The sequence below is a fragment of the Sceloporus undulatus genome, chromosome 9, assembly GCF_019175285.1.
Source record: "Sceloporus undulatus isolate JIND9_A2432 ecotype Alabama chromosome 9, SceUnd_v1.1, whole genome shotgun sequence".
NCBI lineage: Eukaryota > Metazoa > Chordata > Lepidosauria > Squamata > Phrynosomatidae > Sceloporus > Sceloporus undulatus.
The window spans coordinates 35,845,902-35,862,603 of record NC_056530.1 but is presented as its reverse complement, the minus strand read 5'-3'; the positions used below and the strand labels follow the sequence as shown (position 1 = coordinate 35,862,603).

Below are 16,702 nucleotides of genomic sequence, written 5' to 3'. Positions count from 1 at the left end.
TGGATGGCAATTTCCCCAAAAAAATTTCAACCAATATGCTGGAAGTTGCTACCCAAAAACATAACTCTTTGTCTTCCAGCCAGTGTGAAAAAATTACTTTTTTGGACCACAGCTTTCAGAGTTCTGGAAGTTACAGGCTAAGAAAAGTAAGGCCTGTTACAAGACTGCCAAAATAAAGGGTTCTCTTTGGAGGTATGCTGTTTAAATGATGCATGCACCCTAAGAATCCGGAAGCTGCACTCCAGCACTTAGGAATGGAGTGTGGCCTTGGCACGACCTCTGGACTCTTAGGACCCATGCAACATTTAAATAGCATACCTCCAAAGAGACCAGAAGCAGCTTTATTTTGGCAGTCTGTAACAGGCCTACCTTTCCTATCATCTGGCTGTAAGGTAAGAGTGCTAAGGAACATAAGTTGAAGAGCTGAGGCAATCTGTCTGTCCCCAGCTAGCTGCTTTTACGGACAGAGATTAAGACCAGGTCCCCTTCAAATTAACAAATGTAATTATTCTCCAAAGATACATTTTCCCCCATACACATCCATCATACACTGTAACCAAAAAAAGGAGAAAAAAAAGCAGTGTACATGAAAATAAGAAAATAAATTAAATCCGTAGCAGAGGGAGAGGCGGAGGTGCTCTAAGACTGCAGCGGAGCCGGAAGCTTCCAGCGATACAAGAGAGAATTGAGTTTTTTGGGTTTTGTTTTTTTGTGTGTGTGGTGTGTGTGGTTTTTAATAAGAGTGACGGCCAGTCGCCTGCCAGCATGGGTCCAAGCGAGGAGGCCAGGAGCTCAAGGCCCAGCTGCTCGCACAAAAGTTTTAATAATCCCGTCAAAGTCTTGTCAGAGATGCTTGACATAAGTCTCACAAAGCGGGATTTGGAGTCCTGTCCTGGAGGAGGAAGAGGCTTCCTTTCGTGATCCAAAAACAGCGTTCGGCAGGAAAGTCTGGATTGGTCTGTGGCTCCTGCTCAGGCATTTCCATGCTAGCCGTCTTCTTTGGGTGGCGTGTACCATCCTGAAGAATAAAGACAGTTTGGTTACACATCTATTTAGTTACAATGGCCTGTTACAGACAGGCCAAAATGTATTCTTCCATCTATCAGAAGGCTAGGAAAGTGTCACTTGTTTGCCTTGAGGGATAGAACCTTATTTGCTTTTACCCAAAGAGATCTGGCCAGCTCATTAGAATCTATTCACAGTGCCCAAGGCTCTCCTAATTTACAAGGCTATTTAGTTTTAACATACACTGAAAGATGTGTTGCCCCTCATTTTGGAAGAAAGATAAAACAAACTGCACAGCCCATTTGTGATCCCTCTATCACAGAGCTGGAAAATTCTGTGGGCTTCTAGTGGTGTTGTTCTCTGCCTTCAAGTTGTTTCCAACTTATGCTGACCCTATGTTGGGGTTTTCTCGGCAAGTTTCTTCAGAGGGTTTGCCACTGCCATCCTCTGAGGCTGAGAAAGCGTGACTTGCGAAAAGTCTTCTTGGAGGAGAAATGATCTTTCTCAGCCTTAGGGCTCGTTCCCACTGGCAGAATAACACAGGTTGTGATTCAGACCCGCTCCGTCTCTGTAACCGATTTCAAAAGATCCCTCGTTCTCACTATAAAAGGGGATTTATTTTTATGGCATTTGAATTGGTGTAGTTACAAAATCATACAATCACATGTTCTTATATCTATCATGTATTCCATCAATCGCATATTCTATCACTTTGTCCCTCCCCTCAGAAAGAATTGATTCTGATCTGGCATTCCCACTGTTAGGAATCGTGTCAGAACCAATTCTTCTCAAAAGAACTACCAAAAAAACCCTTGGCTTTTTGCTTTTACTCCGCTTTACTTCCCTGGAATTGATCCAACAAGGATCAGAATCGATTTCCAGTGGGAACTAGGGGCATATACCCCGAATCAGGAATCAGAGCTTATTGTAGTGGGAATGACCTCTTAAAGGATGGCAATGGCAAACCCTCTCTGAAGAAACTTGCCAAGAAAACTCCAGGATAGGGTCACCATAAGTTGGAAACAACTTGACGGCAGAGAAGTGGGTTTCTATGGCTAAGCCTGGATTCGAACCCTGGTTTCCAGAATCCTTGTGCAATGTTAACACCAGTACACCACAATGGCTCACAGAGGTTACTGAACTGCAATTCCCATTGTGCTTTACCACTGACTAGGGCTGCTGGTAAGTGGAGCGCCACGTGTTCCCTACCCTTGTTTGGAAAGGAGGTGCTGGGGCCTGAGCTTCTGCTTTGCCACTGGGCTATGGTTCCAGTGGAAACCAGTTGTGATTTCTAGTCCCCATGCTAACCTCAGTCGTAATGACCAGGTCAGTCCTCTCCAACAAGACCCCCAAGCCATGACTCCCATACTCTGGATTAGTAAGGAGAGGAATCACCCCAAAGGGTGCTCAACAATGGATGCTTTTCATCCTGGAGAGAAGTGACCAGGGCAGAAAAGTCAAATGCACAGATATAGGATGGGGGATACCTGGCTGAACGAAACTTAAGTGTGAAAGGGATCTGGGTGTCCCAAGTAGACCACAAGTTGAACATGAGTCAACAGTCCGACTTAGTGTGGATTCCTCCTCTCTGCAAATGCAGAATACACATTTGTGGTAGGTACCAATGGAGCAGTTGCTGCTGCAGTTGAAGTGGCATATGGGGCATGTTTCTAGGGAGCACTTACATTCTGCATCCCATGGAGAAGATGTGGGAAGCCTCAGACCTATGAGGGACAAATGTGACCCTCTTGGACTTCCCCAGACAGCTATGCCTCCCTAGTAACACCACCTAAGCTTATGTTTTCCCTCCACTCCAGAAGGTTGAAATGCTTCTCCACAGGCTTATTCATGGACAGTAAGTGCCTTGGTGACAAAAGCTGTCTATTTCAAGCCTCATGACTATCAAGCCAACATGAAAACTAGGCTGTGCTCCCTGGATCCCTTGCACAGGACAGTTTATCCTCGTAAGAGTAAAGCCACACAAAAGGGGTGATGGAAGCAGGATGGGTTCTGGGGTGGCATTAACAATTTTCTTTAAATGTACCAGCCACTCAGTTAGTGCCTGTACAGGTCAAGTGCAAATCTAAAGCAGAGCTGGGGAATCTTCTTTTGGGGGACTTCTATTCCCAGAATCCCCATATCAGCATGGGCACTGCCCATGATTGTCAAGGGACTCTGGGAACTGTAATCTAAAAAAGAGTCATTTTCCAAACTCAGCCTAAATCCAACTAGGATTTCCTTTACTGCTCAAAATACACCTTTGCAACTCAGAATCCTTCATGCCACTTACAGGTTTTGTGGAATGTTTCTCATTCCATTTAGACACAAAGAGTTTGAGTGGCTCCATGTCGAGCTTAAATCCCTCCCGCAAACACTCAAAAGGTGCTAGTACTCACCGTTCTTCTCATGGATCTGCACCAGGGACTTGTAGGACTGCTGGGCTCTTGTCAAGCTGTACTGGTTCTGTTGGGTAGGGAGAAGTAGATAATCATTAAATACTCGACAGTTCCCTTCTTTGCACTAAATACTCTTCTGCTCCACTCCACCCTAGATTTAGCCCTCCAGACCTTTTCCGCTTCCATTTCCCTCAGTTGCTTAACTATAAGCCACACCAGCTGGAAATTCTTGGGAGTTCAAAATGGGATGGCCAAAGGTTTCTTGCACTTCTAGTTAAAAAAGAATTGGTACTTGCTCCTCTTTCCTGTCCCACAGAAACATCTTCAAAGAACCTGACATATACCTGGAAGCAGGTGCTCCACTCTAACAGGAAAATCCTTCAGCAAAACTTGCACTTCTGCAAGCAGTGAAGAAAAGCGACCACTGAGCTGTTGTTGGGCTGCAACCCCCATAACCTTTAGTAGCTATGCTGAGTAGGGCCAATAGGACGAAAAGAGCAAAAACATCTAAAGAGGCACAACCACACACCTGATTTCAACCATGAAACTTTCTCTACATGGTTTGGTAAGCAAGGTGTTTGTTAAAAAACCCTCAGTTGCTTAACTATCAGGCACAGCTGAGCACTGTAATATGCCCCCTTATGATCTGTTACCTATCTAGCCCATTATCTATTCTTCCAAGGGTCTCTCAGGCCAAAAGAGATCCTGTTCACCTCTGCTTCCTGAGTTTCCTTAGCTGAATGGTCAAGAGATGATGTTGGACTCTCCATATGGAAAAATACAGGTCTTAGTGCAGAGTTGTAACCAGGGCTGAAAACCTTTAGCTGACTAAGAACAACATGGCATTCCACCACCCTTTTCTGTGCGCAGCTGACTTTTACTAGCAAAACTAGCATCTCTAATACTTGCAGGCACCTCTAACAAAGGCAGCAGGAAAGCTGAGTACAGCACACACAGTTCTGCCATGCAAAAGAAGGAAACAGCACAGGAGTTGTCATTGGTGCCTCTTAGCATTTGCTGCCTCCGACAGTTTGCTCATTCTGTCCGATGCTAGGACTGGCTCTTCTGATTCCCAATAAATGGGGCCCTTCACTAGGCACATCTCCAAGAGCTGTATCTGCACAGATTGGGGAAGGCTGGCATAGACTACGCAGAAATCCAGGTCAATAGTTTTCTCCAGCTTTAACAATGAAATTGTGATCAAAACCCAATTCAATGCAAGTATTAATCTAAACTGCCACAGCCATATAAACAACTGAATCAAAATCCGAGTCAAAGCTCTATCATCCCCTCCAGGTAAGGTTGTTTGGACAAGCTGTAGCCCCTCAGCATGTTGCCAGACTGCAACACCCATCAGCCTCTAGCCAGTGCAGCTTAAGCTGGGGCATGCTAGGAGCTGCAGTCCAACACCTGGAGGGCCACTACTTGGCCAGCCCTGCTCCAGAGCTTCCAACTATGCTTTAAAAGATCTTTATGAATGTTTTATATGATTAGAAACAGTTCTCAGTAACATTAATTCACACCATACCCATAAAAAGGGAAATGTCTAATTAGCAATTTGTAAATCGCTCTGATAGCATAAATAAATAAAAATTATTATTATTACTAGAAGAAGAAGAAGAAGAAAAATGGAAATTATTGTTTAGGTAATCAGGTGACATGAGGATACAAGCTGGATTTGAGCATTTAAATTATTTCACTTAATAATGAATAGAACTATATGGTAAGATTATTTTGTGTATAGTAATAGTAATAAATTAATCATAGGTCAAAAGGTGGAAAGTAGCAAGTCACTTTCCAACTACGGACATATGGCTTCAAGCAGAGAAAGAGGGACAGCCTGACCCACCCAGCCCCGACTTACTTTGTTGGCGCCAAACTGGACTCTGGCTTTGCCTTTCACCAATGTGGCACTGATCTGCATGATCACAGACTCTACTGAGTAAGCGCTGCTCCAGCCCTAAAAAAGAGTGGAGGCAAGATGTGGGCATCCCACTGCCCTGAAAGCAGGTCCCAGCTCAGCAAGACATGCTCCCAAAGCCTTTCCCTCCATTGCCCTTGTGACTGCTCACCTGCTTTGTTAGAAGCTCCATGCAAATGGCTCCTCCACCCAGGACATACCTTAAAGAAAAGGAAAACACCCACAGACACATATGTAGGTTAGTCAAGCAGCTGAGGGGATAAAGAAAGCAGCCTACTCCCCTTTCAAGCCTCTGGCATACAATTGTCTCTCCCTGCCCCAAGGATTCTAGTGGTGGCTTGCAGACTAACTGAAATAAAGAAGTTGGCAGCATGAGCTTTCATAGATTTATGCCTTATGAGAAAAGACTTGGGGAGCTGGGTATGTTTAACGTGGAAAAGAGATGGTTAAGGGGTGATATGATAGCCCTGTTTAAATATTTGAAGGGATGTCACATTGAGGATGAAGCAAGCTTATTTTCTGCTGCTCCAGAGAATAGGATCTGGAGCAATGGATGCAATTTACAGGAAAAGATATTCCATCTCAACATTAGGAGGAACCTCCTGACAGTAAGATCTGTTTGAGAGTGGAGGACATTCCCTTGGAGAGTGGTGGAGTCTCTTTCCTTGGAGGTCTTTAAGCAGAGGCAGGATGGCCATCTGTCAGGGATGCTTTGATTGTGAGTTCCTGCATGGCAGAATGGGGTTGGACGGGATGTTGGGTCTTTTCCAACTCTATGATTCTATGACTTCAGTCTACTTCCTCAAATGCATCTAAGGAAGTAGACGGAAGTCTATGAAAGCTTATGCTGCCAACTTTTTATTTCAATTAGTCTCCAAGGCCTATAAGATCTCTACATACTGATTCTACAGACTATCACAGCTATATCTTTGAATTCTAGTGGTGGCTGCCAGTCTCACTTAAACCCCATAAGATGCTGTTGATAGTCTCATCGATGAACCCCCCTTAAGAGAACAAGCAGACATAACCTGAGTGGGGCTGCTCCACTGCTGAAGAAACAATAGCAGCATCCCCCTGGGCTTGAGTCCCCCCTCTTATGACCAGGTGGGTCCAGCTATGGTATCATGTCTTATCATAATATATCATGTCTCTCTAGCCATCCATCTCCATTGTGAGATTTTGGGGCAGCACACCATTAAAACAATCTAAGCAATTCAAACAGTGTGGTTCCCGGATACAACAAAAAGCTTTTTGCGGCTTCTTTTTGCACCCCGGAAGTGGCGCCACAAGTGGCCAATGGCGCACTTGCGACATCACTTCCGTCGTGGGACGTGTGGACGCTATGCGTCTGTGACGTCAAGATGGCGGTGCCCGTGTAGAACAGCCGCTGCCATTTTGTACACGCCGAGTGCGTACTAGGGTTAGGGGCGTCCAGAAAGGACGCCCCTTTCTAACCCTAGTATGTGCTCGGCACGTACTTTATGCCCGTGCGGAACGGGCCAGAGATAGCTTTCTGAGGCAGGCCAAAGTGGTCCTGAGAGAAGCTAACAAGTGAGGATACCAAAGGCTAATCTGGCAGCCATTTCAAAGAGTATTCTCAGCATTATTTATTTTATTTATTCTGCACTAAGCTCACTTGTATTTTTTCACAAAAAAACCTAGCACTTTTTACACAGGACACAGAACTTTCTGCACAGGAAAAAGTCTTTCGCCACAGAAATATTATATTTAAAAAACTACATTTAAAAAGTGGATTTTCTGCAAAGAAAAAAAATTCTGCTCTCAGCATGATCCAACAGACAAGGAGAAGGCACTTACCCTCCTGACAGCACAGGAGAGACAACTCTTACGAATGGAGGGTCAAAGGGAAAGTTGTCCTGAAAGAAAGAGAACAGAGAACCTGAGCATGTCACTTGGCTGTTCCCTAGTATGGGTTCAGACCCCATGGGTTCAGACCCCATACTACAGTTGCAGCTGATACTGCCGCTGCTGCCTGCTAGCCTGACCTTAAAGGTGAAGTTGAGAAGAATGAAGTCAGTCCCCTCTTTCTCCTTGAGGATTTGTAGATCACTGTGCAAGGCGCTGTCCTCGTCCACCCTGAAAGAGACAAAGTGCATGCATGAGAGAAGAGGCGGCTAGGTGATCAAACCTAAGGGACCCTCCCTCCAAGCCAAATATAAGCTAGCTTCTAGAGCAGCCTTCCCAAATCTGGGTCCCATTCTCCAGATAGCTGACCAGTGTGATGTGGGAGTTGCAGCCGAAGTAGTGCTAAGACCCAGGTGGAAATCTAGCAGCCTTCCAGATGTTGGAAAACTGCAACTCCCAGCACTATAGTGCTTAAGAGATGCTAAGAACTGCAACCCAACATCTGCTCAGGTCCAGGCTATTTGAAGGATGGTATCTCCCTGTACAAGCCTGCTCAAGCTCTAAGACAGTGATGTCCAAACTCCGACCCTCCAGGTATTTTGGACTTCAGCTCCCAGAATCCCAAACCAGTGGCCAAGGTGGCTGAGGCTTCTGGGAGCTGACGTCCAAAACAACTAGAGGACCAGAGTTTGGACATTTGCTACTCTAAGACTCTACTCTAAGGGGAGACCTTCCTTTCACCTCTGCCTCCCCCTTTCCCAAGTATGTTTTGTGGGTAGAAAGGAGGGCCTTCTCAGTGCTTGCTCCTGGACTTGGAAACACCTTCCTAGAAAGGCTCCCTACTTGCTCTTCTTCAACCACCAGGTGAAGACTTTCTTATTCCATCACACCTCTTGCCAAAAAAATTAGGAAAATTATTATTATTATTATTATTATTATTATTATTATTATTATTATTTGTATCCCGCTCTTGTCCCAGGACTATTCCACCAGGCTGTGGTATAGATGGATGCAGGCTATTTGCTGACTTTTTATATTCTCTCTTTTAATGAATTTTAAATGGTTTTAAAACAACCAGTTTTAAAATAGCATACACATACAGATGTTTTTGCATGATTTATATCTGTACTGGTTTTAATAATTGGTTAGCTGCCTCTAGTCCTATTGTTGAGGGGAAAGGGATATATATAAAAGAATATATCTTTTATATGTCTCTCCATGGAAGCCAAGATTATTGAGGCTGTTGTACTTTGGCCACATCATGAGAAGGCATGACTCATTAGAACCACCAAGGAGGCCTATGAGATATTTAAACAGAGGCTGAATGGCCAACCATCAGAGGTGTGGTATTGGTAAATTCCATTACTGATCAGGTTAAACTAGATGATCTCCAATGCTACCTTCAATATTAACAATCTATGTGTCTGGGTGTGAATGTGTTTGTTTTCAAGATTGAGGTGCTTATGACTCTCTCCCTAGTCCAGGCAAGATTTGTGGCTGGGTTTTTGATGGTTTCTAGAATGTAAGGCACCCGGCCAAGCTGTGCACACAGACCGAGGCCAACCCATCCCGTCCCTAGCTCTTACTTCAGGAGTTTGACATTCCAGTCGTACAGGCTGTCATTCACTAGTTCAACTGCATAGTTTCCTGTGGATGACAGAAGGAACGGGTTAGTCCCACTGAAATCTGGAGTCCTAGATGGAGGCCACAAATGAGGCAGCTATACTGTGATTTCCCCAAGCCAGACTTCCAACCTGTGCCACCTCTTGGCTCTCACACACACAAACCAGGTACTTACCACCTTTGAAACTTGCTGATCGGTAAATATCCCTGAGCTCCTTCATCAGCCGGTCAGTGGCCTGCACGGACCCAGACACTGCCCCCTGCAAAGGATGGGAAGAGGCAATCCTGGTTACGCTTCTGTTCCCCTCTCTCCACTGCCTCCCACCAAAATTATCAGACCTTATGGACAGAAACAGAGTTTTCCTACTCTTTCAAATTCCTATCTTAGAAAAGCCCAAGGGGTAATGGGGTATGAAAGACAATAGGAAACATTGGGGTTCTTTCTGATGTTTCTCATTTATTCCACTGCTACCTGTTCTGTTTACTCGGATTTCAAACAGCTCACAAGACATACTTCTTTTCAAAACAGCAAGCAAAGCACTCCTCATTCCTTATAGCAGGCTAATATGATTTTTTTAAAAAAAGGAGGCTAATGAACTGACATGATTTTTGAGAGTCCAGCAGCTTCAAACACTCACAAAATATTGCCTTAAGCCATTACTGTAGGGTGGATCTAATCCCTCTAAGCTTTTGTAGCACAATTCCCCTTCTCAAGCTTAGGAAAAATTCCAGATGCTGGGTTCAGGGCCAGCCCTATCATTGGGAGAGTGAGCTAGCTGTCTGAGGCAGCATATTGAGTCAGTGGTTTAAATGACCCACATTTATCCTGAGTTACTGGAAAGGGTGCCTAAAGAGTGCAGGCCCTTGAGGAGCCTTGCTCAATCCCTACATTAAAAGGAGAGGCATGCCTTGCAGTAGGAGGAACAGTTCCCCTTGTTCTGCCCCACAAGCCCCCTTTCCCCCCAACCCACCATCACCTGGCCCTCCCGCCTGGCGACACGTACATTTAAGTAATCTTGCCTCTGGTTCTTTTTTATTTTCTCAAGGATGGCCAGGTTCTCTTTGCCGATGCCATCATCCTCAGCTTTCTTTGCTTCTGCTGGCTCTTCTTCCTTCATCTCATAGTGGTCCAGCTCTTCTGTATCCTTAAGGAGGAGAAGAGAAGAACAGAGCTCACCCTGGATCCCAGGCACAGAATTTAGGTGTTCAAGTGGTGGAATTCCAGAACATGGAATTTACAGGCTCCAAGGGGTTTATTTGGACTATAGTTCCCAGTGGCCATGCTGACTAGAGGATTCAGGGAGCTGCAGTCCAAAACAGGAGCACTTTGCCAACCTCTGCAAATTTCAGAAGGGAGAGGTACAGCTGTGCAATGAAAGCTTGGCAGAGAGGACGTGGAAGGTTGGAGGATTTGTAACGGACATCACCATACCTCTGGCATTTCCTCATCTTCTTCTTCAGAGGAAACTTCTTCTTGGGTGCTCTGTGGGACACAAGGGTACACAAAGCCAAGAGTGAAATGCGAGTCAATTGAGCTTGAGTCTTCCAGAGGGCACCATCATAAGTAAGTACGGTGTAGGAATTGCTCAGTTGCTCACCCAGTAGTAAGAAAGCACATGACCACCTCTTTCTGCCTCGTGGGACCATTCCTGGGATCATCCTTCTCCAAGTGAGCAGCTAGTAACCCTGCTCTGCTGCCTGGCATCAGTGCCATGCCTTTGGTATTCCACAGGAAATCGAATGAATCAAGGTTAACTACTCCCAAACCTACAGAAATCCCCACACGTTTTCCTTTTATAATATAAACTGAAGTATAGTATGAATATTGTGGGATATCCAAATGTATATTGATTAACAGTTCTGAGTTACTTCAGTTTGATGCATGCTTCTATGGACAATTGATGGGGAAAAACTTAATAAAAGTTAGTGGACTAGATTTTACATAGGAACTCTATCAGCTCAGTTTGGGAAGTGTCATTTACATTGTATGTCTATTACCAATTTGTGTTTGTCTGTTTGTTTACAACAATAATTTTTTTTAAAAAAATATATTATTTGACTGGTTTTATGCTTATGGGTTTTAAAATGTATTTACTTTATAAATCCCAAGAGTTTGACAGCAGGGACAGTTAATAATGAACTAGCCAAAGGAAACCAAAAAGAAACTAAAAAACAGCCAATTATGTTTGTGGAGGCAAATTTTTAAAAGGCCTCCCCTGGGGTGACTTTAAAATTGCCTCCAAGTAACTAGCCAGAGAAACACTTGTGAAATATAGAAAAGACAGGGTTTTTAAAATGTTATCTTTCTCAGCTTTTGTCAGGTTGCTCCAGGGCTACAAGCAGCTACATAAAGACATATGAACCATCCTACTTGCAGGTGCCCACTCTTAATTTCTAAGGTTAAAGACCCATAAGGAGTTTGATACATACTGTAGATTATGTAGAATAGGTAGATGTGCAAAGAAGTTTACATCTTAGGCAAGAGATTAAGAGTTGTAGTCTAATTGATCAAGCAGGGACCAAGTTGGGGCAAGCGGGTGCTGAGCAGTGATTCCCAAACTTTGGGTCTCCAAGTGTTTTGGACTTGAACTCCCAGAAGCCCCAGCTAGCTTGGCCAACAGTCAGGAATTCTGGGAACTGAAGTCCAAAACATCTGGAAGACACATGTTTTGGAACCACTAGTATAGACAATAATGATCTATTTCCTACCTGTCTCCTCCATTAGACAGATAAAACCAGTTGAAAGAGCATATAAAACCAATACATATTTAAATAATCAATCAGCAGTACATTCCACAATTGGGAGAGAGGGTGCTGAAGAAAAGATGCTCTGGGTAGAAGTGTCACCCTAATTTGGGTTGACTGAAGTAAATGTCTCCCAGAGGACCTGTATGTATGGGGTGGATTATATGTGAGAAGGCAACTATGTAGGTAACCTCGACTCAATCCATGTAGGGCTTGAAAGGTAAGAACCAACGCTTAGTATTTTGTCCAGAAACTAAGTGGCAGCCAGCTGAGTTATTTTAATGTTGGTGTAATATGATCACTCCTATATGTATTAGCAACCAATCTAGTAGAATTCAAAGATACAGCCCTCTTAGTCTGTAGAATCAATATAGAGAGAGATCTTGTAGCACTGAAGTCTTCGAAAGCTCATGCTGCCAACTTCTTTCTTTCAATGAGTCTCAAAGGTGCTACAAGATCTCTCTACATACTAGCAACCAATCTGTTTGCTATGTTTTGAACCAACTAATGTTCTAAACTTGGTAGCCTAATGTACAGCACATTGGAGAAGTCCGTCCTTAAGATTACCAGTGTGTGCACTACCATCTTTAGATCTTCCAGTTCTAAGAAAGGGTGCAGCTGGCATAACAGGTGAAGCTGATAGTAGGCATCTAGACCAAGCGAGAGGGGAGAATCTTTGGCACTCGTGATGTTTCAGACTCCAAATCCTGTAAAACTGTTTGCAATGCTGGGGATAATGTGGGTGGGTTGGGGAGAGAAATCCAAAAATTCAGGGGGAAGGCAAAACATGTGTCCTGGCTCCACTGATGTAAACCAACCAATGGTCTGACTTGACACCAAGCCATGGCTCTATCTTTGAATTGATACCAAGTATTTTCTGGAGCTTGGAGGAAAAAAACTATTTTTGAGAAACACAACTCCCAAAATGCTTCAGCCACTGGTCATGCTGGCTGGGGTATTCTGGGAGCTATGTTCCAACAAGGGTAACCTCCTCAAGCTCTCTTATAGTCGCAGCTGCTCAGTGGAAGCAATTTCACAATACCATCAAACCACCATGGGATGCCCTTCTGGCTTCAGATGCCCGCTTGCATGGCTTACCTGCTCTGCAGGCAGAGGCTGGTCCAGCATCTCGACATCCGGATGTTGTGGAAGGTTGTAGAGTTTGCAGAGGTCTGAAATGATCCGCTTCAGGTGCTGCAGGAGCTTCATGAGGAGAAAGACAGACAGCAAGGGTTGGACCAGGCAAGATAAGGAAGCTGCCCAACCCTCTCCTGCCCCGTCGGTCCCTTCCTTTCATAGACTCACAGAATTGGAAGAGACCCCAAAGGCCGTCCAGTCTAACCCCATTCTGCCATGCAGGAAATCTCAATCAAACATTCCCCAACAGATGGCCATCCAGCCTCTGTTTAAAGACCTCCAAAGAAGGAGACTCCGCCACTCTCTGAGAGTCTTCCACTGTCGAATAGTTCTCACTGTCAGGATGTTCATCTTAATGTTTAGGTGGAATCTCTTTTCCTGTAACTTGCATCCATTGTTCTGGGTCCTAGTCTCTGGAGCAGCAGAAAACAAGCTTGCTCCATCCTCAAGATGACATCCCTTCAAATAGTTGACAGGCCTATCATATCACCTCTTAACCGTCTCTTCTCTAGGCTAAACTTCCCCAGCTCCCTCAGTTGTTCCTCATAGGGCTTCATGGTTTCCAGACCCTTCACCATTTTAGTCACCCTCCTTTGGACATGCTCCAGTTTCTCCACATCCTTTTTAAATTGTGGGGCCCAGAACTGGACACAGTATTCCAGGTGGGGCCTGACCAGAGCAGAATAGAGTGGCACTATGACTTCCCTTGATCTCTAGATATTATACTTCTATTGATGCAGCCTAGAATCGCATTGGCCTTTTTAGCTGCTGCATCACACTGTTGACTCATGTTCAGTTTGTGGTCTACTTGGACTCCCAGATCCCTTTCACACGTATAAGTCTCCTTAAGCCAGGTGTCCCCCACCCTATATCCCAAACCAGAGGTATTCCCATTGCCTCACCAGGGTGTTTCCTTTCTTCACATCTGCTAGTCTCTCCAGGATCGCTGCCAAATTGGGGTCATCTGATTCCACAGACCATATTGGGGGGACCGCTGGATAGGACTCCTAGAGAAGAAGCGTGTTAAAGGAAGGCATGAGAAGAAGTTCAGGCTATAAGAGAACCTAGCAACATTGCCGTCCCGTCCCTCTTTTGCAAACGCCTCTTGCAATTCCACAACAAGCATCCAATAAGAGATCAAAACAATGGTTCTTTGACCAGCAGATGGCTTTATTATTAGAAGGTGCGGGTTGTATGGCCCTCCAGGTTCTGGCAAACTACCACTCCCATCATGCCTCACCACCAGCCGAGTTGAATGACGTTCTAGCCAGGCTCATGAGAACTTGGCTGTAGCCCCTCCCCTTACCAGTAGCATTATCACAAAGGGAGGAGCTACAACCAAGCCCTCAAGAGCCTGGCTAGAACTTCCTGGTGGTGAGGCATGATGGGAGTGGTAGTTTGTCAGAACCTGGAGGGCCACTGGTTCCCCACTCTTCCTAAAGGCTCAAAAGGCCTCTAGTAAATGGCTCTTGAGGTCTCTTCCAGCTCTTATGATTCCTCACTGGTGAGTCCAGACTTGGGAAGAGTTACTTGCTGGATGACAACTCCCAGGTTCCCCCAAAGTGCAGCTACAACTTTGTCTAACTTTGTGGGTGGGGAACACCTTTGGCACAATCTGTGGGCTCAGCTCTTGGATCTTAGGATGGCAAACCCAGGGGGCTCTCCACCCACAAGCAAAGGGCCAGGGGAGGATGGGTCAGCCAGTCTGGAGAAGCAGATTGGGCTGGGACGTCTTGGGGTCCCACTCACTGGCTCAGCCGAATCCGCTTTCCAAAACTGGCCAGGAACCAGCTCTAATGTCATGTATGTAGAGAAGCGGTCCCCAAACTGTGCCCTTGAAGGACATTTGGACTCCAGCTCCCAGAATCCCGTGCTATTGGCCAAAGTGGCTTCTGGGAGCTGGAGTCCAAAATCTCTTTTAATGGGCACACTTTGATAGATCTTGTGGCGCCTTTGAGGCTCACTGAAAGAAAGAAAGAAAGAAAGAAGTTGGCAGGGGGCTTAAAAGCCTATTTCCCTCAGATGCATTTGGGCCCTTTGAGTTTGGGTCAAGCACGCTCCGCCCCCTGTCCCAAGCCCCGCCCCCTGTCCCAAGCCCCGCCCCTGGCAAAGATTTTGTGGCACCTTTGAGAGCAAGTGAAAGAAAGAAGTTGGCAGCAGCAGCAGCTTTGCTGGGCGCCTCCTTCCTCAGATGCCTTTGGACCCCAAGAGTCTCCCTTCTGGGTCCACCAAGCCCCGCCCCATTTCCTTAAGCCCTGCCCCTTTCCTTAAGCTCCACCCCTTCCCTCGAGCTCCGCCCACCAGCCGTTCACTCTCCAAAGTCCAACTGGCCGACCAACTGCCCCTCCTCAGGCCCCGCCCCCAAATAAGGCCCCTCCCCTGCAGCTTAGTCCCCGCCCCCTCACCCCACTCCTCGAGTCCCGCCCCGGAGCCGAGGGGGCCTCCTCCCCTGCCTCTCTCCCTCCCCCTCTCACCGTGATGTTGCCATGGATACGGACGGCCCCCCCTCCGCCGGGCCCCGGCAGGAACTCGCAGCCCAGCTCGTCGGGGCAGGCGCGGGCGATGCGGAAGCGCTCGTGGCCGCGGTGGAAGATGGACTCCAGCAGACGCAGCTCCCGCCTCAGCAGCGCGCGACCCGGACCCGGACCCGGCCCCAACCCCCCGGCGCCCGGCCCCAGCGCCCCGCCGCTCGCCCGCTGCATCTTCCCATCGAGCGGCCCGCCGCGGCCCCCGGGCCCCCCCGCGTCCCCCCACACCGCAAGATGGCGGCCGGGAAGGGCCCCGCCGCAGTCGGAAGTGACGCCCCGCATGCCGCTCCTCCCCCTCCGAGGGCGGGGCGGGGCCCAGGAGGAAGGGGAGGAGCCAAGGCCGCGCAGGGCCCGCCGCGTCGCCATGGAGACAGGCACTTCCGGTCCCGGGCGGAAGCAAGTGAGGCTAGAGCGGCCCTACGCTCCCCCAAATGCCTTTCCTACCCTGGGAGGCTGTTAGGCCCCAAACACACTGGAGAAGTCATCCAGCTTGAGACCGCTTGGACTGCCCTGGCTCAGCGCTAGGGAATCCTGGGAATTGTAGTCTATTGTGGCACCAGAGTTCTCTGGCAGAGAAGGCTCAATGCCTCTCAGAACTACAGTTCCCAGAATTCCCTGGCATTGAGCGGTCTCAAACTGCATTGTTTCTGCAGTGTGTCTTGGGCCTTTGTCCCTGGTTAAGGCGGCGCTACGCAACGCAAAAGCCTTCCCTAAACATTCATCACAGGGCCCTTAATGGTAGAATTAATAATACACATTCATTTGCACCCTTCTTCCTCTGTAGAATCAGTCTGAGGCGACATCTTGCAGCCCCTTTGAGACTCTGGAAGAAAGAAAATGGCAGCAGGGGCTTTTGGAGACTCCAGTCTACTTCCTCCTGGCTTTCACGCCTCTCAATGCCTCTGAGGAGGAAGTAGCCTGGAGTCTCCAAAAGCTCCTGCTGCCAACTTCTTTCTTTCAGTACTGTGCCCTTTAAAACACTGTGGACTCCAGCTCCCAGAATCCACATGGCTGAGGCTTCTGGGGGATGAAGTCCAAAAAAGGGCACAGTTTGGGGAACACTAGGGCCTGGCAGCTCTGTGGTGAAACCATCCCATCCTTTCTGTTATTCCATATAATTATAATAAATACATTATTATATAATATAATAATATAATAGGTAGAGAGATCTTGTGGACCCTTTGAGCCTGACTGAAAGAAAGAAGTTGGAAGCAGGAGCATTCCTAGACCTCATTCCACTTCCTGCCCTAGAGTATCATAGAGTCCCATGCGCTCCAGAGGCGCTTGACTTTGCCTAGAGCGTCGCTTCCTTCGTATTCGAATTCCTATCCAAAATGGCGGCCTTAGGGGAGGCACGGAAATGACGTCAGGAGCCGGGCGGAAGTAAAGGAAGAAGCTTAGCTCTTGCCCTGAAGCGGGCTGGGAAAGGGAGAGAGAAACGCGGAACAGGAACAGCGGCGGGGGCGGGGCTTGGAGGGCAA

General features: G+C 46.8%; 1 protein-coding gene across 1 annotated transcript; it reads right to left on the bottom strand.

The window, feature by feature from the left end:
* Positions 1–486: 486 nt before the first annotated feature.
* Positions 487–15,420, bottom strand: UBE2Q1 (ubiquitin conjugating enzyme E2 Q1). The gene is made up of 13 exons (XM_042440877.1): positions 15,168–15,420; positions 13,596–13,700; positions 12,655–12,759; positions 10,244–10,294; positions 9,816–9,956; positions 8,987–9,071; positions 8,775–8,835; positions 7,329–7,419; positions 7,141–7,199; positions 5,474–5,522; positions 5,266–5,361; positions 3,402–3,468; positions 487–1,018 (listed from the first exon to the last, which is right to left on the bottom strand). Exons 1-13 carry the CDS (start codon positions 15,393–15,395, stop codon positions 987–989), a joined length of 1,170 nt encoding a protein of 389 aa, XP_042296811.1. The 5' UTR covers positions 15,396–15,420; the 3' UTR covers positions 487–986.
* Between the last annotated feature and the right edge of the window lie 1,282 nt (positions 15,421–16,702).

Bases quoted from the DNA above. Each gene is read 5' to 3' on its own strand.
- UBE2Q1 (XM_042440877.1), bottom strand. From the start codon at position 15,395: ATGCAGCGGGCGAGCGGCGGGGCGCTGGGGCCGGGCGCCGGGGGGTTG. The intron at 9,072-9,815 runs GTACGTGTCGCC...CATCCTTTGCAG, and splicing joins AGAGGCAAGATTACTTAAAT to GGGGCAGTGTCTGGGTCCGT. The intron at 7,200-7,328 runs GTCAGGCTAGCA...TCTTTCTTTCAG, and splicing joins TTCTCAACTTCACCTTTAAG to GACAACTTTCCCTTTGACCC.